The sequence below is a fragment of the Leucoraja erinacea genome, chromosome 4 (assembly GCF_028641065.1).
Source record: "Leucoraja erinacea ecotype New England chromosome 4, Leri_hhj_1, whole genome shotgun sequence".
Classification (NCBI taxonomy): domain Eukaryota; kingdom Metazoa; phylum Chordata; class Chondrichthyes; order Rajiformes; family Rajidae; genus Leucoraja; species Leucoraja erinaceus.
In genome coordinates this window covers 85,922,243-85,948,300 of record NC_073380.1, presented here as the reverse complement: position 1 = coordinate 85,948,300, position 26,058 = coordinate 85,922,243, and the positions used below count along the sequence as shown (strand labels likewise).

Sequence of the window (26,058 nt, the reverse complement as noted above, 5' to 3'; positions counted from 1 at the left end):
TTGAGGAAAGACATTCTTGCTATTGAGGGTGCAGAGTAAATTCACCAGGTTAGTTCCCCCGTGGCGGGACTGACATGTGATGAAATAATGTATCGACTGGGCTTGTATTCATTGGAATTTAGAAGGATGAGAGGGTATCTTAAAAGGAACATATACAATTCTTAAGGGATTGGACAGGCTAGATGCAGGAAAAATGTTCCCCATGTTGGGGAGTCCAGAACCGGGGGTCACAGTATAAGAATATGGGGTAGGCCATTTAGACCTGATATGAGGAAAAACATTTTCCTCCAGAGAATTGTGAATCTGTGGAATTCTCTGCCACAGAAGGCAGTGGAGACCAATTCACTGGATGTTTTCAAGAGTGAGTTAGATTTAATTCTTTTGGCTAACTGAATCAGGGGATATGGGGGGGAAAGCAGGAATGGGGTACTGATTTTCGACGATCAGCCATTATCATATTGAATGGCGGTGCTGGCTTGAAGGGCTGAATGGCCTACTCCTGCACCTATTTTCTTTGTTTCTGTGTTATCGTATTTCTGAGTTGGCAACTGCAATGTACTTGGCAGTATAAATCAATCCCTCATAAAGCCATAGAATTGTTTAGCAGGAAATGTGAAATTCGGCCCTACTTGTCCGTGTGGGCTCGTAGGCACTCCTTCCATATTGATGTAATCTCCCAGCACTTCAAGCCTAGGCAATGCAAGTTCTCATCTAGAAACATAATGCATAATGTATGCCTTTATGGACTTGCAGAGATCACTGAAAAGTTTTTTTTTTCTGATCTTTGTACTAGAACCTGAAAGAAAACGAACTATCTTTTATCATGGCCCATCTTCACCTGTAGGGTATCGATTTGGTGCTTCAGGCTCTCGTAGTCCTTACTGCAAAAGAAAAATAATCAGGTTTGTTGTTTGTAATCTTGTTGCGAATAAAAGTTTAACTGTGGCTAATGTCTTTGTAATCAACGTTGTCTAAATGTTTTTCTTGTAATTTGCTTCATTCTGAACAAATACCCTGCCATTATATTTTTTGTGTGGTGTTCTGATGCTATACATACTGTCAAAAAATGCTAATGACTTATTTTGTATAAAGTAGGAAAGTTTTAATAATGGTTCTTCGCAGTTAACAAAACATTCGCTTAATGAGTCGTTGCAACAAAGAGGGGTCTTATAAATGTAAACACGAGGAACTGCTCATGCTGGTTTCCAAAAAAAAGACAGTGTTGAAGTAACTCAGCAGGTTAGGCAGCATCTTGAAACATCACCAATTCATGTTCTTCAGAGTTGCTGCCTGTCCCGCTGAATTACTTCTTTTCTTATTAATGGAGTTTGTCGCTTAACAAACACTTTATACCCTGCAGCGAAGGTTGGAAAACGTTTAGACACTGTTTTAAATATAGAACTGTGAACATTTTCAGTGTTTATCAAGGATAAATTTTTGGAGGAAGATATTAAAAATGACTAAGGGAAAACATGAGTATCTACATTCTGTCATTTGGCAACAGTAATGAATGACTCGTAGCTTTGAGCTTGTTTGTTCACTAAAACAAGTGTACTTTGCTGTTAATTTACTGCATCTTTACTGGGGAGAGAGACAGTCTCATCCACAGCAACTGGTAGCACCCTGTAAAATGTAAGGGTTCATTAAACCTGCTATGAAGAATCTGGCATTAAAATTGTTTAATAAATTTAACTCGTTTATTAGCAATGGGAAATCTGTATTGGCTTCAGCATGATTCTGAGGCATAGATATAGTTATGATTTGTCCTGTAGTTTCAGAGGAAAATAGACAATAGGTGCAGGGGTAGGCCATTTGACCCTTCGAGCCAGCACAGCCATTCACTGTGATCATGACTGATTATCCACAATTAGCACCCCATTTCGGCTTTCTCCCCATATCCCTTCAGACCATATCCCTATCTTTAAGACTCTTGAAAGCCTCCAGAGAATTGGCCTTCACTGCCTTCTGAGGCAGAGAATTCCACAGATTCACAACTGTGTGAAAACGTTTTTCCTCATCTCTGTTCTAAATGGCTTATTCTTAAGATTGTTAATAAAATTGTTTTTTAACTGGCTTGATCAATAAAAGATAAAAGGAAATGAGCTTTATTTAAGTGTTACTTTTTCGGAGTATTGTTGGTAGGGCAAACATTCATTGCCTTTGAAAAGGTGTGAGCCACAGCCTTCATCTTGCTGCACTACTTGGCATTAGGAAATACATACACTTGGGTGCGAGAAAGAGTCCAAGTTTGATAGCATAAGACGTAAAGATGGAAGACATTCCAATATAACTGCTGCCTTTGACCTAAGTGATAGGTGTTGGTTTTGGAGGTGCTGTTTGAGTAGCTATGGGTGATATGTTGATGATATGTGCAGCTTTCAAGCAAATACTATATATGTTTTTATTTGAAGACGAAGACATGCAATACATAGTAGTGATTCAACCTCCTCTTCATCTTCTGATGAGGAAGAGGGGCACTTTGAGAGACGAAGAAACAATACGAGGAACAGAGCACCTTTGAGGTATGTCATTTGTTATGGAAGTATATGAAACTAATTTAAAGTAACTATTCTTAAATCTCAAGGCATGTCTTACAGAGATTTTTTTAATAACCTATGTCATTTGTTGGTTTTGTGGAGGAAAAATAAACCTTTTGCTGAAATCGTTCTCATCTATATTTGTATGTTAATTGGCCTCGGTAAAATTGCCCCTCTTGTGTAGAGTGGATGATAAAGTGAGATAAAATAGAACGCGTGCGAATGTTTGATCAATAAGGATGGTTCAACTAAGCTCAACTAACCAAACCATGTTGCTGGCTCTTTCATTTTATTAATATATGAATCCTCTGCAGTAACAGGTTTAAGGCGCAATAATAAAAAATAACATTACCATTGTGATGTGATATTACCTATGGAACGTGGTCTGCTTTTGTTCATGGCGACCATATTTTAATTCTGTAATGTCATTCTTTGTGTTAGAATGTTTTGGGCTAATATTGGAAAAAAGTAGAACAAAAGGTGAGGTATTGAGCTTTATGATGTCATTTGCATTATTTTCAGAAGAGATTTGCATCATAACTGTAGGGCATTGTTTTTGAATATAAATCAGTCTTGCTGGCAGTAAAGAATCCGGGACAATATTCAGAGATCTACAGCAGAGGAAGCCATTTAAACGTTAGTGTGAAACCAATGGAGATGCTTGAGTTGGAAGAAGGTATTAGTTTCTGTGGGAGCTGCATGGGTGTGTGGATTTGGATTATCAGTCACTGAAGACAAGGGGTTAACATTACTCATCATTTTAAATTGTTTAGGAAAATTTGTTGTAAATAGTGGATGGGAATGATGTTCCTGAACAGAACCAAGCACATCTGTCCAGAACTAGCTGGATTGAGGAGTAAAGAGCAAAGGACAGATGAAGTTGTAGTTGAGGGGGAAAAAATAATTTAAAAATAGTTTGCGGGGGCCGTGAAAATGAAATTGAGAAAGGCTATTATGAAGAGGCAAGAGGAGCTACTAAAACACTCAGCATGCCAGATGAGATCTGGAAACTTGGGTTTAGATTTATTATTGTACATGTACTGAGGTACAGTAAAAATCTTTATTTTGCAGTTATTCAAACAGATCAGATATACAGGAACCAAGGAATAAATTTACTGTAATCTTAATCATTTCTGGAAGTTTCTACCTTCATGGAATATTTCTAATATTTGTTCATATTTATACAGATAGGGCTTTTATTGCAAAATGTAAAGTAGAAGGAATATTCCATTTAGTCACTGATGTAGGAATAATTTGTGCTGACTAGAAAGGTTAAGTGCATGTTTTGGGCAAGCTTCCTTTTGTTACTTTTCCAGATTCTTGGCGATTTTATCATTCGCTATTTTGCAAACTTGACTAATTTCACCTTTTAAGTTAATCTGTTTAAATTGTTTCCTGCACACATACAAATATGGAAACAAGCTTTTTTTTTACAATCCTACCATTGTACATTTCTAGATGTCTCCCACTGAACATTAGGAAAGATGACATGAAAGGAATTCACAAAGATCGGATGAAAATAGGTGCTAGCCTGGCAGATGTGGATCCAATGCAAATTGACACTTCTGTAAGTTAAGGGAGTTTGGGGTTTATGGTTTTCATTGTTTACCCCATCAACTGTTATATCAAGGATATGGAGTAGATAGCATTAAAGCATTTAATTTGGCAATATTTAAAGGATTTGTAATTGCTATATTATCGTTGCATTTACTATTAATCTACTTTTTTCTGGTTCTCTTTGATTTGCGCTGTAGCAACAAGCATAACTAATCTTGTCTTGGAAAGACTTGCATTGTTAAACTTTTGCCAAGGTTTCTCACAGTTGCCTCCAAGCTTAGTTGATGAAGATGTATCCTCTAATCATTCAAGCAAGCTGTTCGCCTGTGCTTCATTTTTATCTGGTTTTCATCACTTGCCTCCAGTGTCCACTCTTGAACAGACGAGATGGTGATCTCAGTTCAAATTTGTTTGAATTTCACATAAATCTGCATTTTCCTTGGTGACATTTGCCCGATATTGTAGATTAGAAAGATACGGGCTTTAAATTTAAACTTTTTTTCAGTCAGGATGAATCCAGGTTGAGTTGTTAAACTTCATCAAATTATCTTTTCACTGGCCACCAACAAAACAACAAGGTATGAGTTGCAGGAAAAAGATTTCTAATTTCAGAGCTGAGGGATAACTTTAAGCATCCTGCCTGCTAATCCAGAAAAGGTTTACTGTCACAGTAGATTAGTCCATTTGTGGGACCGTTCCTCCTAGATAACAGGATTAAAAAAAAATATTTAAAGCAATAATGTGGATAAAATATCATTTTTTACACTATTGATTTCTCATGTGCTTTTTAACCATATAACATATAACCATATAACAATTACAGCACGGAAACAGGCCATCTCGGCCCTACAAGTCCGTGCCGAACAACTTTTTTTCCCTTAGTCCCACCTGCCTGCACTCATACCATAACCCTCCATTCCCTTCTCATCCATATGCCTATCCAACTTTTTGCTTTAGAGTTTGCAGTAGGTTTAGTCAAATTTTAAATGTTCCAATTTACTCCACAACTACATATTTTCCTTCTCCAGAAGAATTTTCGAAGAGTTGCCTTGGTGACTTTGTTTTGCCTTTTGCCCACATGTCCTTTCGTCAAATGGCTCCCTATCTGACAACGAGGCTTATTGCAATCTTTTGTCAGTGCTCTGGCTGAGAATTGACATTGTATAGAGCTGAGTTAAAAGCTGAGATGCTCAGGTTGTCTTTGTGCAATTTACAGTCATCAGCAACTCTGGTTGCTTCATCTTGAACTTGTTTTGGTTGCAAAATGGCCGAATCCTGAATTTGTCATGCCTGAGTGGATTTACGAGGATGTTGCCAGGACTGGAGGGTCTGAGCTATAGGCAGAGGTATTGAGTAGGCTGGGACTATTCCTTGGAGTGCATGAGGATGAGGGGTGATCTTATAGAAGTGGATAAGATCATGAGGGGAACAGATCGGGTAGATGCACAGTCCCTTGACCAGAGTGGGGAATCGAGGACTAGAATACATAGGTTTAAGGTGAAGGGGAAAATATTTAATAGTCTGAGGGGTAACTTTTTCTCACAACGGGTGGTTGGTGTATGGAACAAGCTGCCAGAGGAGGTAGTTGAGGCAGGGACTAGCCTATATATAAGAAACGGTGAGATGGGTACATGGCTAGGACGGGCTTGGAGGCAGATGGACCAAATGCTGGCAAGGTGGGACTAGTGCAGCTGGGACATGTTGGCCGATGTGGGCAAGTTGGGCCATCTGTTTCCACACTGTGTCACTCTATGAAAGAAGATTTGTTTTTCAGAATAAAAACAGTTGCCTTTCTCATGGTGAATAGTTTTTGAACATTTGTACCAAGGTTAGCTATGTTTACAAAATTGAAGCAATGTAAATGTATGTTATGAGTTCTAGTTAACACTCTAATGGGGGGCCTTCATATTTTTGCATTTAAAATGGCCTTTGATTTAAAGTATAGTTGGTTCTGTAAAGGGAGGTTTAATGGATAAGATCAAAAACATCAGTGTTTAACTAGACTAATAAAAGTGATGGATGGATCAATATGCATAGGTTAGACAAAGATCCAATGCACAGAATGATGTAGTTAGAAAAGCTTGCTAAAGATCTATGTAAAATTTGCTTATTAATTTGGCAGTGCAAAGCTGCTGAAAGTAAACAAGCATACTATTTACTAACTGTAGAACATAAATGTGTGAAATATGAATAAATAAGCATCCCTGAATTTTGTTTATTGTTTAAAATGATTTTTGAGAGATTGGATAGTGCAATATAGTGAATTATTAATCTATATGCCTAAACTAGTGATTTGGAATCATTACTGATTATTCTGAAGATTACAAATTCAAGTTTAGTTCATGAAATAAACATGGAATTGAAGTGTCTGTTTTAAACAATGTGATGGTAAAAACCTAGCATGTTTGTTCAGGCTTGTATATGAATCCTGAAGCATGTAGTGTGATGAGATTCATAAGGTTGTTGCACCAAAGCCTATAAATTGTTCAAAAACAGCTTCATGCTCAAGGCAGACATGCGCAATAAATTGCGGCTTTGCCCTTGATGCCAAAGTGATTTTTTGTGGGGAAAAAGCATGTAGATATAACTTGGAAACATACTGTTTTTAAAACATTTTTCTCATTTAGGTTCGTTTCAATAGTGTGGGTGGACTTACAAACCATATTGCTGCACTGAAGGAGATGGTGGTTTTTCCATTACTTTATCCTGAAGTCTTTGAGAGGTTTAAGATTCAGCCTCCAAGGTAGAGAAAAGTCACTAATCAATCTAAATTATTGATTTTTTTTTCTGTGGTTCCATTGCAGATTAAAATATGTTAGAATGCAAATATTTTTTTTAATTATCTGGCCTGAGATCTTGCTGTGCATGCCTATCTTTGCTAATCTGTAAACTGCACACCTGGGTTTCTACTGCATTTAAAATCTAATAAGGTGTCTTATTTAACGCTAACCCGATCTTCCCATTTGTACTGTTTATGGATTGTCACGGATTTGCTGTAAGTTGTCATTGTAATGTGCTTGTCATTTTGGAAATGAGATGATTCATTTGGTTGTGAATATAGAAAATTTTCCCCAGTTTTATATTTTCACGTTCTGTTTTGGACTTGCGAGAGTTTCTCTTGTATGTGATTTCACTGCGTGTTGCAATTAAGATTTGTCATTTACTGAAGTCTGTGCTGTATCATTGATACTTAAGCTATTGCACTTTAATAACAATGTGCTTTTATAGCTCGTTTGTACACTTCGATTGTAAAGGCATCCCAAAACAAAATGTTATACTGAGTTGTGTTTGATATTTGAATAGTTAATCTAAATCTTGACAATGTGTTGGGTTGTAAACAGCCTTTTTTTTAAAGGAAAGTGAGAGAGGTTTACAAATGGAGATCCAGTGCAGAGGTCCTTGATGGGTCAAGACTTAATGTGCAAAATGCTATAATTGGAAGAACTGAGACATCTTAGAGAATTGTAGAGCTGAGGAAGGTTTGAAATGAGCTGTTAAGCTATGGAGAAATTTGTTACAAGAAATTAAAATCTGAATTTGTCAGTGTAGGGTGGCAAAGATGGGGCCAACAGGTGAATGAGATTAGCAGGTGATATGGTAGCACAGCAATTAGTAATGTTGTGGCAGACCCGGGTGCTGTTTGTATAGTGTTATCTCTGAGGCAGTGTTTCTCCCAGGTGTTCTGGTTTGTTCCCATATACTAAAGATGTTTAATAGGTTACTATAAATTATCCCCTGTGCATTGGTTAATAATAAAAATGAATCGGAAGGGTTGATGGTGCATGTGATACAGAATAAAAGGGGAGAGAAAAATGAGGAACCATGAAGGAGATACCTGCTCTTAGACTTATAATGAAGCAGATCATTCAGCTCAAGTAATGGAGTCAATTTTAGATGGACTGAAGTTTATTGAGTAAGTGTGTGCTTCTGTGGGTATGGTCCTTTTCAGGGCTCGATATTAACAGTTGCCCGGGTGCTAATGGCGACCTAAAGTCCCACCGGGCAACCTAAAAGTCTTGCCATTTTGCCCGGCTTGGCAAGCACCCGGGACACCTCCCGATCAACTCTGAGCGGGCCCCTCTCTCTGTCACACTCCGTCTCCGCCCCCGCCCACGCCCACCATCTGTATCCGTGTCCGGGCCGCCGGTTCTCCGCTCTCCGCCCGCTCCTCATCTGCCGGCACGGCCGGCAGCGTTGCACATGCGCACAGCAACGGCCTGCACATCCTCCCCCTGCACGTGCGCACTGCCACGGCAACTGGTCAGCGCCGGGCACTTTCTCCCTCCCTTTGCATTGTGGGAGATCTGGCCGCCATGACTGTCTGGTTGCCGCCTCGCCGTGACCGCTGAAAGCTAACGCCGAATCACTCCCTGGAGCTGGAGTAGCTCTTGCTTCTTGGTTTCCTGGTCTTCCAAAAATATTCCAAATGGAATTTAAACTGGAGTGGACCCTCCACCTCCCAACTCCAAACTCTGAAAAATAACAGCCTATTGCACTTTATATGTTTGTTTATTGTCTATATATATGGTCTGTGGTATATAGACACACTAAACTTTTATCTCCTGTTCTGTATTATGTATGCATTCTGTTGTGCTGCAGCAAGCAAGAAATTCATTGTCCTATCTGGGACACGTGACAATAAAACTCTCTGGACTCTTGACTTGGACTTAAGCAAAAAAGGGTTCTTGGGGGAAAAAAAGAGCTACCTTAAATTTAGGTGCGTCTGGTTGGGTAACTATTCCATAGTTAGGGTGAAGACTATTCCATGCTTTAATTGTGCGGGGGAACTCCATGGAGCAGCCAGCATCTCTGGATTGAATAAATTGGATGACGTTTCGGGTAGAGACCCTTCTTTAGATTTCCTCTGGTTTTAGTGTTTTTAGTTTAATTTAAAGATACAGCGTGGAAACAGGCCCTTCGGCCCACTGAGTTCATGCCGACCACTGATCACCGTACACTAGTTCTAATCCCCTCATTAGTGAGTCAAGAGTGTTTTATTCTCTCATGTCCCAGTTAGAACAATGAAATCCTTGCAGCAACACAACAGAATATGTAAACATAGCACTCTGTAAACAATGTTGTAAACGAGAAAAACTGAAGATAGACACAAAAAGCTGGAGTAACTGAACAGGTCAGACATAATCTCTGGCCAAAAGGAAAATATTACATTTTGGTTTGGGTCTGTAAAAGGTTCCTGCACACCTTTGGAATGTGGAAGGAAACAAGAGCACTCCGAACAAACCAATACGATCAAAGGGAAAAGGAGCAAACTCCATACAGACAGCACCCATATTCAGGATCAATTCCGGTTCTCTGGCACTTTTAGGCAGGAACATTATGGCCAATGTACTGCCCCATAGTCTTGAACTGAATTAAAATATACAGTAGCTGTAAAGGGGGACATAGCGTCACTTAGAGATTTAAGACTGAAAATGGATAGTTTCTTTTTTTTTTAGTAACCAAAGTTATCAACGTATAATTTTTTAGTGTTGGATAACAAAATATAGTGGCACAGCTGGTGGACTTGCTGCCTCACGCCAGAGATCTGTGTTCGATCCTGCCTCGGGCACTGTCTGTTGAATTTGCACATTGTCCCTGCAAGCGTGTGGGTTTCCTCCCACATCCCAAAGACGCATTGGCTTTGTAGGTTAAATTGTATACTGTAAAATTGCCCCTAATGTGTAGGCAGTGGGTGTGGAAAGTGGGATAACAGAACTTGTGTGAATGGGTAGACAAAATTGCTGGAGAAACTCAGCGGGTGAGGCAGCATTTCTGGAGCGAAGGAAATAGGCGATGTTTCGAGTCGAGACCCTTCTTCGGAATTATGTTGGGGGGGGGTGGGGGTGCTGAGACAGTGGGCTGAGGGAGAGCTGGGATGGAGAGGAGAAAGCAGGACTGCCTGAAATTGGAGAAGTCAATGTTCATACAGCTTGGGGTGTAAACTGCCCAAATGAAATATGAGGTGCTGCTCCTCCAATTTACGGTGGGCTTCACTCTGGCCATGTAGGAGGCTCAGGACAGAACGGTTAGATTCTGAATGGGAGGGGGAGTTGAAGTGCTGAGCCACCGGGAGATCAGGTTGGTTATTGCGATCCGAGCGGAGGTGTTGGGCAATCGCCAAACCTACGCTTGGTCTCACCGATGTAGATCAGCTGACACCCAGAACAGCGGATGCAATAAATGAGGTTGGAGGAGGTGCAGGTGAACCTCTGCCGCACCTGGAAAGACTGCTTGGGTCCTTGAATGGAGTCAAGGGGGAGGTAAAGCGACAGGTGTAGCATTTCCTGCTGTTGCAAGGGAAAGTGCCAGAAGAGGGGGTGGTTTGGGTGGGAAGAAACAAATTGACCAGGGAGTTACGGAGGGAACGGTCTCTGCTGAAATCTGACGGGAGGAGATGGGACGATGTGGCCAGTGGTTGGATCCCGTCGGTAGACACAGTTTGAGAAAATCAGCAGGTGAGGCAGCATCTATGGAGCAAAGGAACAGGCGACGTTTTGGGTCGAGACCCTTGTTCAGACTGATGTCTGCGAGGGGTGGGGAGGGGGAGGGGAAAAGAAAGGAAGAGGAGGGAGAAAGGAAGGACTACCTGTAATTGGAGAAGCCAATGTTCATACCTCTGGGGTGTAAACTACCCAAGCGAAATATGAGGTGCTGTTCCTCCAATTTGTGATGGGCCTCACTCTGGCCATGGAGGGAGGCTCAGGGGGAGCTGGGGAGGAGAGGAGAAAGCAGGGACTGCCTGAAATTGCAGAAGTCGATGTTCATACAGCTGGGGTGTAAACTGTCCAAACAAAATATGAGGTGCTGCTCCTCCAATTTACGGTGGGCCTCACTCTGGCCATGGAGGAGGCCCAGGTCGGTTTCGGAATGGGAGGGGGTTGAATTGCTGAGCCACCGGGAGATCAGGTTGGTTATTGCGAACTGAGGGTAGGTGTTGTGCGAAGCGATCGCCAAGCCTGCGCTTGGTCTCACTGAGGTTGACCATAGGCTGAATAATCCAACCACATTTTTGTTTGGCAATGGAAAGAAATAATAGAAACTGCATTCATAGTAATGTGTAAAAAGCATTGAGATACTGTATATACTGTATTATAATTTTGCTGCATGTCATTATGGTATATATCATGTCTTGATTGGTGAATATGTTTAGTTTGTGACTTTATTTGAAGCAGAAATAATATGTGAATGCTTCATTGAGCATAATTCCGATTGGTAACTACGCACTTCGTCCAAGCACATTATCACACGCGTCATGCAAGCCGTCTTAAATGACCACCTAAACCGTCATTTGGCAACTTAATGCTGCCTAGGTTGCCTGGCTGGAAACCGAGATAAAAAGTTAAGTGAGAGCCTTGCTTTTAAGCCACGAAGCATAAATTAAAAGCCCTTGGTTTGTTACTGTTTAAGTCTTTGTTTTGGAATGCAACTGTTTCCTCCTTAGTCAGAATCGTACATTTATAAATTAATTAATATGATATTTGTGTATACAAACATGTATGGGCGTAAAGAATAACCAGTGCAGCAATCGTAATATTGGAAGAAAATCTATGGAATTTTTTTTTAATCTTTCACTACATCTTTCTAATGGTTAGTATGGCTAGTTGGAGTTATTCACATTAAAGAAAAAACTGTCAAAATATTCTGTTTCTGTGTTTAGAGGCTGCTTATTCTATGGTCCTCCTGGGACTGGGAAAACCCTTGTTGCCAGAGCCTTGGCTAATGAGTGCAGTCAAGGAGATCAACGAGTGTCCTTCTTCATGCGAAAAGGTGCAGACTGCCTCAGTAAATGGGTTGGGGAATCTGAACGACAACTTCGGTTACTTTTTGATCAGGTAATTAGAATGTTCGATTCTTCACATTAATTTTTGAACATCAAGTGTACAAAAAGAAAATGCAGAAATTGACTCACTAACTAGCTCATTAAGCGGTGAATAGGGGACTGTTTATGCACAATTAAGAATTATTTATGTGAAATCTATTTGGATCTGGTTTTCGGACTTGTGGTTTAAACAATATTGTCATTTGTCATCCTGAAAGCTGAGACTTGTGTCCTGATCCCGTCATCTTCACTAATTCACTCGATCAAATTACTTTTTAAAATCTTTAATGCCTAGAACCAGAACCAGGGATTTGGGGGGTTACAATTTCAAAATAAGGAATTGGATTGGAAGACGAATCAAGAAGGGTAGCAGAAGTATACATGCATATTAAGGGATTTGGTGTTTGTGCACGAAAATTATATTGACGTTAAAGATTGACCACAACCTTGTTGAATGGCAGAGGAGTTAAAAGGCTGAATAGGCTCATTTTTATTTTGTAATAATACTGTTCAGGGATTGGAGGAATATGGAACCTGTGCAGGCAGATTAGATTACATTATCTTTGCATCATGTTCAGCACAGACATTGTGAGCACAAAGGTTTGTTTTCATGCTGCACTTTTCTACCTTCTATCTACTGATGGTGGGCAGATGCGTGGCAGGTGCAGTATAATATAGATAAATGTGAGGTTATCCACTTTGGCGGCAAAAAAAAGGGGGCAGATTATTATCTCAATGGGGTTAGGTTAGGTAAGGGGGGGTACAGCGAGACCTGGGTGTCCTTGTACACCGGTCACTGAAAGTTGGCGTGCAGATACAGCAGGCAGTGAAGAAAGCTAATGGAATGTTGGCCTTCATAACAAGAGGATTTCAGCATAGGAGTAAAGAGGTTCTTCTGCAGTTGTATAGGGCTCTGGTGAGACCACATCTGGAGTATTGTGTACAGTTTTGGTCTCCTAATTTGAGGAAGGACATCCTTGTGATTGAAGCAGTGCAGCGTAGGTTCACGAGATTGATCCCTGGGATGGCGGACTGTCATATGAGGAAAGATTGAAAAGACTAGGCTTGTATTCACTGGAGTTTAGAAGGATGAGGGGGTATCTTATAGAAACATAAAATTATAAAAGGACTGGACAAGCTAGATGCCGGAAAAATGTTCCCAATGTTGGGTGAGTCCAGAACCAGGGGCCACAGTCTTAGAATAAAGGGGAGGTCATTTAAGACTGAGGTGAGAAAAACTTTTTCACCCAGAGAGTTGTGAATTTATGGAATTCCCTGCCACAGAGGGCAGTGGAGGCCAAGTCACTGGATGGATTTAAGAGAGAGTTAGATAGAGCTCTAAGGGCTAGTGGAGTCAAAGGATATGGGGAGAAGGCGGGCACGGGTTATTGATAGGGGACGATCAGCCATGATCACAATGAATGGCGGTGCTGGCTCGAAGGGCCGAATGGCCTCCTCCTGCATCTATTTTGTATGTATGTTACTGCTACCTGCAGTATTCTGTGGCGAGCTACACATTTTCTACCCACGTCCACAGCTGGAATATATAACTTCAGTAAATTAAGTAAATTATATTTTTTGCTATGATGCCACAAGAGTGTTATGAAAGCTCAAAGTTAATTTGTATTGTAGAAATGTTGTGGCTCCTGGTCCACAACAATGTAGTAGACTCTTACATGCTCTTTGTAACCGAGGAAACAGTTGGGAATGGGCTGCACGTCTCTGCCATTGGTGCCAATCCAGTAAATAAATAAATGAATGTAATTATTGCATTGTGTACTGGGGTAACTCGGGAGGACAGCAGCATCTCTGGAGAACATGGATCAGTGACATTGTGGGTCGGGATCCTCCTTTAGACTAATCATTCTGAACAAGTGTCCTGACTAAAAATGTCCATGTTCTCCAGAGGTGCTGCTTAATCCACTGAGTTACTCCTGGACTTTGTCCTTTTTATAAACCAGCATCTGCAGTTCCTTGTTTTTACATTCCCATCCCCTGTTTTTTTTTTTGGGGGGGGGGGGGGGGGGGGGGGGGGTTGCTCCTGAATGTATTACTTCACATTAACTGAATAAGGCTTTATCTGAAATGTAATAAAAAAGAACTGCAGATTCTGGTTTATACCAAATATATACAAAATGCTCCAGTAACTCAGGTCGGGCAGCATTGCTGGAGAAAACGCACAGGTGACTTTTTGGGCCGGGACCTGTTGGCTGAAGAAGGGTCCCAAACCAAAAAGTCGCTATCCATTTCTCCAGAGATGCTGCCTGACCAGCATTTGGTGTTTACGGTTTTATTGGAAATCATACTGCGGCTGATCCAGTTTTCTGTATCCAGCAAATAGTTATGCTTCCATTGCCCAGTTCAAAATAAAGCTGTTTACTGGACCTCGGTACACGTGACAATTAACTAAACTAATTCTCATATGGTTGAACCAGAAATGAGCACCAAATATTTCCAGTTCCAACCTTTGTATTGCAATTGCTTACAAATGGTTTGTTGTACAATTTCTGATATAGAAACAGTTGAGGGGGTACATAATTTCTCACTTTGTTTCTTCAGTCTTGTTGAGAAAGTTCTACAAACGCAACTTTTTTTCTACAGGCTTATCTTATGCGTCCTTCAATTATTTTCTTTGATGAAGTGGATGGCTTGGCTCCTGTTCGTTCTAGCAGACAGGATCAGATACATAGGTAAGCACAAAAAGGGTTTTAAATGGGGCTAAATTATTTGCACAGTTAAGAGATGTGATTCATGTTCCATATTTGAGCGGTCGGTCTCATTACATTGAAACAGAAACTGCTGTACATGGTGCAGCCATCTGCGTGGGTATAAAATAGGAAATCCACAAACCCATCCTTACCATTGACCTGACCTGATCCAAAACTGCCGCCCCTAGATGGAGTAAAAGATTAAATATTATCTTGAGTGACCAGTCGGGATCAAGGAACATATTCTTTCTGCTGGTTAGTAATTTCATTGCAAGAAACATGTTTAATATGGTTAGATGTTTTTATTAAACTATATTTGGATATTTATTTCCCCATTTTTGATACATAAAATGTTCTTGTGGTTATAAGAACAAACCTGTTTTGACAACGAATGTAGGTTGATACGAGCTGTAAATCTATTAATTTACTAGACTAAGTGTAGGTATGTTACAAAACCTACCTGAATCGTGGCTGAGCATCTGCCCCACCCCTTGTGTGTGATTTTGGCGCTGTTTGGAGGGGGCGGGTTTAAAACGCGATTTTTACTAGGCTGTTCCAATCGCAGATGTTCAGCCTAGTAAATCATTAACGGAGAATCGCTGCAAGACCCGGTCGCAAAAGCTTTTATTAGTTTTATAGGCCTCGATAATATAGATATAATAGTTTTAAAATTACTGTCTCATTCCGCAACCTCTCGCAGCCCCAGGGTTTTATAGAGCAAACAATTAAAGGTATGGACCTTATTTTTACATTAAATGGGGCATATATATAACCCTGAATATCAAGTTATCTATAGCGAGTAGTTCATTTTGGGCTTTTTATATCCCGCAGTATTTTTCTCGGCATTTGAGGGCACTAATCCAGCGCTATGTCAACGTTCTAAACCAGCGCGTTCCACATGAACCCACTAGAAAGCCGATTTAAATGGGCATTTATTTACAGCAATTGAACACTAAATTCCTTCCATTTGGCCTATAAATTAATGTAAATTAGATATAAAAATCATGTTATATTGTGAATTATTTGTGAATAATCTTTGGACACTTAGGCTATTTAAAAATGTTAATCTTTCCTTAAGAAATGGGCTTTTGACTATCCAAGATCACAGCTTTTTTGTAATGTCCATTGAAAATCAATGGGGAACAAGATGCTAATTTCCGAGTATGAAAATGGCCATAACTTTTTTAATACTTGAGATATGAAAGTGAATTTGGTGTCAAATTAAACTTATTGTTATGCTTTATCTGATGGGATAAATTGCAGACTTGATTTTTAAAATCTCAAAATTTTGTAACATTGCTACTAAGTGGGACCAGTTGGGTCCCAGCATCACACGGGAGGGCTGGTCCCCCAATGCAGTATTCTACCTCTCTACCAATTCCAATATTGATGGGGGGGGGGGGGGGTCTTTCTGGAGCGCTAATATGGGTGTTGTGAGCTGCAGGGACTGGTTTCCAGAAGGCTAGTATAGACATTGTGAGCCGAATGGAGTCTTGGGCTGGCGGCTCAGTTACTCAAGCCTGTTGTGCTGACCGCTCACTCACTCACGGCTGGTGGGCTGGCAGTTGATTCACGGCTATTCCTTGAAATTCCATTTCAAGCAGGGTGCAAGACCAACAAATTGAAGTGCAGTTTCATACCATTTCACGCAGGGTGCAAGGCCATTAAAGACAGCGAGTCGTGACCTCTCCCTCCTCCATTTAGCAGAGACTGAACCACGCCCACACTTCTGGGTTTTATTGTTCCTCCCCTATCCACAGGAAGGGGTGTGGCCTTCATGGCGTGATTGACAGGAGAAAGAATCTCAACATTTTTTTTTATCGATGGGAAAAATCTTTGGCACCTGATGAGTGGAGGGGGACTGAGTAAGATGGCCAAAAATCACAGCCGTACATCGTAGTGTTTTATTCTAAAATCAATAGAGAGGACAAACAGGAAGTGGTCAAGATTAGACTTTTAATTGTATAGAAGGCACGGCAGCTTTAATTGGGCAAGGCAGCTTTAATTGGGCCACACAGCTTTGGCAATTCCAAACCAAAGGCAACGCAGCTTTAGCTTTGTCCTGCGCAGTGGAGGGGGACTCCAAGTAAAATGGCCAAAAATCGCAGCCGTAAATGGCAGTGTTTTTTCTAAAATCAATATACAGAAAAACAGGAAGTGGTCAAGATCAGACTTTTAGTAATATAGATAAGCAATTATGCACAAAGTCAATTTAAATTAATTTATGGACTTTTCTTGTTGAGCATATTTATTTTGGTTTACAGAGATGTCAACTTCATAAGCCTGCAGTTTTTATGATAGTTATTTTTAAACTTTATTTGCAAGTCTGTACCTCAATGATTCTGTGTTTATGACTTGTCGGAAAGATGTTGTTAAATGTTAACATCACAGTTGTTTTCAGTTCCATAGTTTCTACTTTGCTGGCTTTGATGGATGGACTGGACAGTAGAGGAGAGATTGTAGTGATAGGGGCCACAAACAGAATGGACTCAATTGATCCTGCTTTAAGAAGACCTGGACGATTTGATAGAGAATTTCTTTTTGGTCTCCCAGACAGAGATGTAAGTGTTCAAGCATTAACAAGTTATCTTGATTAATATGAAAATAAAAAGTTCCTTTCTGGCATCTGAAAGGAAGGATTATGTTTGAGTTGATTATTCTGGCACAATGTACTTCTGTGATTTCTGTGCCATTTGGCTTCTGTGGTAGATTCCAGTCCACAGAGCTTGAGCAGCTGCACTTTGACCGGCTTGATGGTGTTCCAGATGTTGACTAATTTAATCTACATTTTCCATACCTCATCTTGGAGCAGAATTTCACAGATAGTTTGATTCTCACAGCATGCTGTGGTAGAGTTTTTCTTTGCTCTGTTTTGAGAAATTGACGGACAGTTTCTGTTCGGCCTCAAGTTCAATTTGCTTAATCAGTTTTGTTCACTTTGTAGTAATTTGGCACCAATTTTCTTGTCATTTTGGCAGCATTCCTGATTTTCTTAGCCCAGGGTGCTAAATTACAAACGCCACTTTTTGGATCAAATATAACTTAGTTTGAGTAATTAAAGGCTTGCAGAAGTATGGCACTGCAATTTTCACTCAAAAGTGATACATTTTCAAGTGCTCAAATAAATTTACTTTAAAAATATTTATGTTCCTTTCTTTCAATTTGCTAAAAGGCCCGTAAAGAGATACTGAAAATTCATACCAGGGACTGGAATCCAAAACCATCAGATGCATTTCTCCAGGAACTGGCAGAGAAGTGTGTGGGTAAGGTCAATAGTGCTTTATTTGTCACATATGCAACTGCACAGTGAAATTCATTTTGCATATATTACACATGCGGGTGCTGCAATTTTTGGCGCATTATTTCAAGTTCGGTTGGTCTATACACTGGAACAGGTCCTGCGATCAGATGTTCTTCACCCGGCCATCTTTGTGCCACGGGGCCCCCCCTCTACAGCCTACCTGAAGGTGCTGGAGACATTACCTCAGTTCACTCTTCAACCAACCCTTGCTCCTTGCATCCCACTTCTCGCGTTCCTGGTTACGCAGTCTGCCAAGCCTTCGGGTGGGTTCCCGATCCCTTCGGGCGAGATCCTGTCGACCACGAGCCACTGGGTGAGCTCTTGAGTCTTTGGGTGGATTCCTGGTTCTGCAAGAGATCGGATCCTGCAATAGATCGTGGTGGGCGAGCCGGGCCTACAAGGCGGGTCCTCTCGGCAAGTCGTGCGTGTGTGTGTCTCTTTAAACTACATTGCCTCCTGAAACATTTACATCAATTAAATAATGTGTTCTCTACCACAGGCTATTGTGGTGCTGATATTAAATCCGTCTGTGCTGAAGCTGCCCTGTGTGCCTTGCGTCGCCGGTACCCCCAGATTTATGTTACCACTGAGAAATTGCTGCTGGATGTATCTTCTATAAACATCATGGCACGAGATTTTGTGAAAGCCATGCAAAAGATCACACCTGCTTCTCAGCGAACAGTGACCTCTCCTGCACAGGCACTGTCGTTTGTTGTCAGGCCGCTCCTGGAGAACACCTTCAAGAGAATTCTAAATGTATTGGAAAAGATTTTCCCACATGCAGGACAAGACTTGAAAAAGAATGAAGAGATCGGTAAGAATTAAATGTATGGAATGTACATTGCAGAGACAAGCCATTAATACTAATTGATCCATACCGATATTAATGCACGCATGAGCACTTTCCAGAACTCCTTTTTTCTGTATAATTATATTCTCTTACTCTTGTCATCCTTTAGCTTTCCTAGATCCTTTACAAATACTTGCCAGTCTGCTCATTGTTCCTTGACGTCATAATTCCATATTTCAACCACTCAGTAGAGAAGAATCAATTTAATTGTTTATTTCATTCAGAGCTTCATAATCCAGTTACATTGTATTAAATTATACCCGTTTCACATTTATTAAATAAAACCAGTAAGATTACTGAAGTCCTGAGATCATAAAGATTACAGCTGTGCTATGCTCATGCAAGTATTATCTTGTATTCTGTCTTCAACCTTTTATAGTTGTCGGGTAAGGATATTAGTTCATGTTTTCCATTTTTTGGCACCTGACAGCAAGTAGTCTAGACTAACAAATAGCAAGGAAATATTTGTGATCATACACTATTATTTTGCCTGTAGCTTAATTTCAGGGTTGTCTTTTTGCTCATGACTTCATCTATATATCTTTGAATGAAAATATTGTACTTCTGCTGAGTTGTATTTCTGCTTTGGGCCTACTGTCATGTTACCAGAATGATTTTCTTCTAGGTGTGCTTCACCTGATTAGACGGAGGTTCAGAATTTCAAAGGTTGGACTCTAATAATCAAAGTTGTGAGAAGAAAGATTCCTCAGATCTCTTTATTCCCTCTGAGAATTAAAAAAAAAAAAAAAAATTAAATGCAGCAATGTTCTATTAGTTTCAAATATTTATAGTACCAATCAGTCTTTTATACAAAAGCTAGAGTAACATAAAGTGTTGAACTGCATCTCTGGAGAAAAGGAATAGGTGACATTTCGGATCAAGTCCCTTCTTCAGACTGAAGTATCTAGTTTTTTTTGTTTGCACATTAACTCCTGGTCTTGGCCTCTATCTCTTACCGTCATCAAATATTTGTGTTCCTCTGACTCTGGTTTCTTGCATGTTGCCAATTGCTGACGCCCACGCTTCCTCTTCTTTGGTCAGTGATTTTGATCTCCTGAACATATATTTTGCATGTCAGATTTTATCTAATAAAGTTTTTCTGAGGCATTTTGGTATGTTTTTCTACTGTGATGTAGTGAATGTAGTGCCAAAAACAAAGTGCTGGAGGAACTTGGTAGGTTAGGCAGCGTCACTTCGGCTGATAATTTAATCAGCTAAGCCTCCCGTTCAAGGATCTGTTTAACAAGAACATTTCTTGACGGTGTTGACTATATAATGTGCTGTTTTGGTTGCTCATTTTGTTCTTGACACAGATTTGTTGGACTGATGTGAGGAAAACTAATTGTTTTATTACTCCTAAAACAGATGGTTTAAGCCACATACTTAATGATGGTGTCTACAGTGATGACGAAAGTCCATCTGCTTTTGAAAATGAACTACATCAAAAAACAGCCAGTAAGCAGACACATGGTGGATCTTTCCTCAGTTACAGCCGGTAGGTACACTTATTCTATTATATAGAGCTGCGCTTGCCCACAGGAATTCAAGATGCAAGTGATGAATATTACAAAGTGGATTTTCTTGGCATGTGACTTTCCACTAATAATAAGTTAATATTAGGAGAAATCCATTGGTTCAAATGCTCTAATCATTATTGTAGGTGATTTTTCTCATTTTGTCTTTTTTTAATTAAATGAAGTGCTTAATCATGCCTTTTGTGAACTTTTCCCATTTATAAATTCCCATGTACATTTCTATCGTCCCAAAACTTAATACAGTGTGCCATTGTCAGAGTTGCAGTATTAAACAGAGCTGTGTCTGCTTAAGTAAATGTAAAAGGTACCATGGCTATATACAAGGATAATTGATGTTCTGTGCTCTGGCTAGCATTTATCCCAGGATTAATGGGAACAGATTAACTGGGTGCTTACCTCTTGAGTGTGGTACATTTTGTGCACACATTTCCTGTTTCCTTATAAAGCAAATATTTCAAAATTCATATTGATATCATGTGAATCGGGACGGCACAGTGGCGCAGCAGTAGAGTTGCTGCCTTACAACGCCAGAGAACTGGGTTCGATCCTGGATGCCGTCTACGGAGTTTGTACGTTCTCCCTGTGATCGTGTAGGTTTTCTCCAGGTGCTCCAGTTTCCATCCGCACTTCAAATATGTACTGGTTTGCAGGTTAATTGGCTTCATTAATTGTAAATTGTCCCTCGAGTAGGATAATGCGAGTGTACGGGGTAATTGTTGGTCAGTGCAGACTCATTGGGCCGAAGGGCCTGTTTCCGCGCTGAATCTCTAAAGTGTGTGGAAACGTTGAAGTTCTGAAACACTAGGGTGTCTGTTGTACCATTATTTCGCGGGGGAGCAAGGACAAGTGAGGGAACGAAGCTTGATGTCAGTGGTGGGAAAGTTGCTGGAGGGGTCTCTAAGGGATATACCAACATGTGGATAAGCACTGATTTTGGAATAGTCTCTATGTCTGTGTGAGAAAGCATCTCTCACATATCTGATGGTTTATCTTTGAATAAGCCATCAAGATTAGCACGGATGTCAGGGGTCATGGGGAGAAGGCAGGAGAATAGGGTTGAGGAAGAGTTGGGTCAGCCATGATTGAATGACGGTGTATACTTGATGGTCTGAATGGCTTAATTCTGCTCTTGTCACTTAAGAACAAAGGATTGAGGGCAGGGCAGTGGTCGTCATCTATACGGTCTTTAGTAAGGCCTTTAAAGTTCTACATCCCAGCCTTCTAGTGTCTGGAAGGCTAGATCACATGCGAATTAAGGTGAGCTAGCTAATTGGATTCAAAATTGGCTTGAAGCAGAGTCAAAGGGTCTGTTGTTTTTCTGATTGTAGGCACATGACCAGTGGCATGCCGCAGTGGTCTGTGCTGGGGGTCCAATGCTGTTTGTCATCTACATTGTTAATGTAGTTAGCATTGTTAGTACATTTGCAGATGACACGCAGGTGCAGTGGGCTGTGTGGAAGGATATCTAACTTTACAACAAGATCTAGACCTTGGGAAGGTGCGCAAAGGAAAGGCAAGTGGGATTTCTGAAAAGTGTGAGCTGTTACACGTCGGTGTGTCAAGCGAGGGCAGGGCTTGCACAGAAAATGGTTAAGCCCCAAGTATGTTGCAGAGCACAGATCTGGGAGATGGGGTGCATGCCATCATGGTCAGCATGGGTTTACATGGACAGTTTTCACATTCTAAGAAATTTTAAAGGAATTATGAATTTCAGGACAAAATGTAGCCTTTTTTGTATCCACCATTCCCAAACAATTTTACTTATAAATGTGAAATGTTATGACACCGAGTAAAACGTGTCAACAGATGGAGCTGTTTCCGTGTTGTTAATATCTGCAGTTGTAGATTTTGTAAATGACTTATGGAATGTTTTTGGCCTTCGCTGAATTATTGCTTTAAATATCTTAAACATACACTGCTGATTTTTGAAGAAATACTCATGAATATCTTGTCTATCATTAGGTGTGCCTATCACCAGCCAACATCTTACAGACCAAGGCTACTGCTGACCGGGGTACGGGGTTCAGGTCAGAGTTCTCATCTTGCCCCTGCATTGCTTCATGATATGGAGAAATATGCAGTACATACACTAGATCTTGCAGTGTTATATGGTGTTAGTACCACATCACCCGAAGAAACCTGTGCAATGGTACGATTATGTGTAGTTTTTATGCTCTGGAAATATATTTTAATGGAAACTCTTGGTGTTCAAATTAAACATTTTAGTTTGGGTTCTTTCAATGAGGTGATCATACATAATTCCTTTAAAGGTGCATGTAAATTCAATTATTTGGGGATAGCTTATAAAAGTCATTCTTGCAGTTACTCAACTTGTACTTTTGTTTTCTTTGTCCATTGATAAGTCAATCATTAGGTCATACGGAATAGGAGTAGAATTAGGCCATTTGGCCCATCAGGTCTACTCCGTCAATCTATCATTGCTGATCTATCCCTCCTAACCCCATTCTCCTGTCTTCTCCCCATAACATCTGACACCTGTATGCTTGTATGATTTCTGGACAGGATTTTATTTGAGGGGTTTTGTCTGGGTTTCTACTCTGGGTCACGTGTAAAATTATATATTTAAAACCAGTGCCCTCCATAATGTTTGGGACAAAGACCCATCATTTAATTATTTGACTCCACAATTTGAGATTTGTAATAGAAAAAAAATCACATGTGGTTAAAGTGCACATCATCAGATTTTATTAAAAAGGTGTTTTTTATACATTTTGGTTTCGGCATGTAGAAATTACAGCTGTGTTTACACATAGTCCCCCCCCCGCCCCCATTTCAGGGCATCATAATGTTTGGGACACATGGCTTCACGGGTGTTTGTAATTGCTCGGGTGTGTTTAATTGCCTCCTTAATGCAGGTATAAGAGAGCTCTCAGCACCTCGTCTTTCCATCACCTTTGGAAACTTTTATTGCTGTTTATCAACATGAGGACCATAGTTGTGCCAATGAAAGTCAAAGCCATTATGAAACCGAGAAACAAGAATAAAACTGTTAGAGAAATCAGGCAAATCTTAGGCTTACCAAAATCAACTGTTTGGAACATCATTAAGAACGAGAGCACTGGTGAGCTTATTAATCACAAAGATTTTGGCAGGCCAAGGAACTCCTCCACAGCTGATGACAGAAGAATTCTCTCTAGAATAAACAAAAATCCCCAAACACCTGTCTGATAGACCAGAAACACTCTTCAGGAGTCAGGTGTGGATTTGTCAATGACCACTGTCCGCAGAAAACATCATGAACAGAAATACAGAGGCTACAATGCAAGATGCAAACCAGTGGATAGCCACAAAAATAGGATGGCCAGGCTACCGTTTGCCAAGAAGAATTAAAAAGAGCAACTACAGTTCTGGAAAACGGTCTTGTGGACTGATAAGATGAAGATTAACTTGTATCAGAGTGATGGCAAGAGCAAAGTATGGAGGAGAGAGGGAACTGCCCAAGATCCAAAGCATACCACCTCATCTATGAAACACAGTGGTGGGGGTGTTATGGCCTGGGCATCTATGGCTGCTGACGGTACTGGCTGATGATACAACTGCTGATGGTAGTAGCATAATGAATTCTGAGGTGTATAGACACATCCTATCTGCTCAAGTTCAAACAAATGCCGCAAAACTCATTGGCCAGCGATTCATTCTACAGCAAGAAAATGAGCCCAAACATACTGCTAAAGCAACAAAGGAGTTTTTCAAAGCAATAAAATTGTAAATTCTTGAGTGGCCAAGTCAATCACCCGATCTGAACCCAATTGACATGCCTTTTATATGCTGTAGAAAAAACTGAAGGGGACTAGCTCCCAATAATAGCATGCTGAAAATGGCTGCAATACAGACCTGGCAGAGCATCACCAGAGAAGACACCCAGCAACAGGTGATGTTCATGAATCGCAGACTTCAAGCAGTCATTTCGTGCAAACGGGCGGAAATCGCTATCAAAACATGGAACACAATTTCTTGGTGGCCGCACACACACTGCTTCGGCCGTGGGCCCTGTGGACGGTAACATCGGGAGCTGAACTGTTTGGTGAGCGACTCCGAACTCCAGCAACAGCAGCTTCGTCCGCCCCAAATCGTGAGGCTTAAATCGTCCCGGGGCCTTTCATCGCCCGGCGCGGCTTAAAATCGGCCACGGGATCTTCTATTGCCCGGCGGGGGCTTCAACATCATCTTCGACTGCCTGACCGCAGGGTGATGAAGATCCTGCGGCTGATTTTAAGCCACGCCGGACGATGAAAGGCCCCGTGAACAGGTCAATTCAGCCCTTAAAGCGACTGATACCCGCTTGAATCTTTCAAAAGCTACAATGTGGTAAATAACACTTAAACAAATAAAACTGATGCAAATAAAGGCAAACAGAAGAACCAACCTTGGAGGGGAGAAAGAGAGATGGGGAAAAAATACTAAATAACATGAATGAGGGACTTACCTGCAAGTCAGCCAGGAAACCGGTTCAACCGGAGCCCTTAATGACCTGACCCGTTTAAATCTTTCCCGTCCACCAATACATCCAATTAGTTCAAATGGTAATTGTACCCGCATCAGACAGTTTTAAGAAATTCTCCGTGAATACCTTCAGTAATACTTGAAGGTCAAAACACAATTGGTGTCTTGTGGAAAGCGGAGATTTTTAATAGATTTTCTTACCTAATTTCAAAATCCAGATTACAAAACATGTGGTGGAGGTGGTGGGGGTTGTCCCCTACCTCTCAAAACATGCCCCCCCCCCCCTCCAGGATTTCCGTCCATGCATGCAAAGGATATGCAACAAAACACTAAACATGAATACTTTCATTTACATGACATTGGATCAAACATTATGGTACCCTGAAATGGGGGGGACTATGTATAAACACTGCTGTACTTTCTACATAGCGAAACCAAAATGTATAAAAATGGCCTTTATTAAAATCTAACAATGTGCACTTTAACCACTGTGATTTATTTTTTATTTTTTTTTTTTTTGTAATACATATGTCAAATTGTGGAGTACAGAGGCAAATAAGTAAATTATGGTTCTTTGTCCTAAACATTATGGAGGGCACTGTACTTCTGTTATTCACATCCATACAGTAGGTTAACTTTGTTGCAGTGGTCTAACTTGGTTTGTAAACAACAGAATATATTTTCCCAGTAAGATGCAGAATGATGCATAAAGGATATATAATTTAAATTACGGTCACTTAAACATAATGACTTAAAGTTAAACATTGTGAAGTGCATCTGCATTCTTGTTCTGTTTACCCTGTTTGCATCCTCTAAATTATAATGTGCCCTGGTTTATTTAGGAGAGTTGGGGAAAGAAAATGAAAGCAGTTAAAAGATCTGTGCAAAAATAATGGTTTTTGAAACCCAACAACATTGAGATCTGAATTCCCTATGAATACTGAAGTGTAATACTTTAAAAACAAAAGGGCAGTGAAACTTCCAACCTTCATGTAAAAGCAAGTTCCATAAGAAAAAGTCACTTTGCATATATTCGTTGTGGTTTTTATGAGAAAACTGTCCACCTTCACGTAGCTTTGTTCCTTACCCAGAAAATGGTGGCTTTGGCTAACATTATACCTTAGCCGTGGAACAGCATTCAAGTGTAAATACCCTCTATACACAATGGTAACTTGCAGGCTTGACTGATGTGACTTGTGGATATATGGCTTTACATTGTGAAAGAAAGAAATTGCATTGCTGATCTGGTTTATTCAGAGTTCCTCCAATTTCTACTTGGAATCCAGA

General features: G+C 40.5%; 1 protein-coding gene across 1 annotated transcript in view; it reads left to right on the top strand.

Moving 5' to 3' along the window:
• LOC129696648 (ATPase family AAA domain-containing protein 2-like) overlaps positions 1–26,058 on the top strand; it is a 51,943-nt gene that overhangs the window by 14,710 nt on the left and 11,175 nt on the right. Inside the window, 11 exon segments of the mRNA XM_055634736.1 lie at positions 794–902; positions 2,412–2,522; positions 3,996–4,104; positions 6,722–6,837; positions 11,752–11,926; positions 14,515–14,603; positions 17,023–17,182; positions 17,794–17,884; positions 18,422–18,736; positions 20,138–20,267; positions 22,270–22,456. Of these exon segments, the coding sequence (XP_055490711.1) occupies positions 794–902; positions 2,412–2,522; positions 3,996–4,104; positions 6,722–6,837; positions 11,752–11,926; positions 14,515–14,603; positions 17,023–17,182; positions 17,794–17,884; positions 18,422–18,736; positions 20,138–20,267; positions 22,270–22,456 (1,592 nt within the window).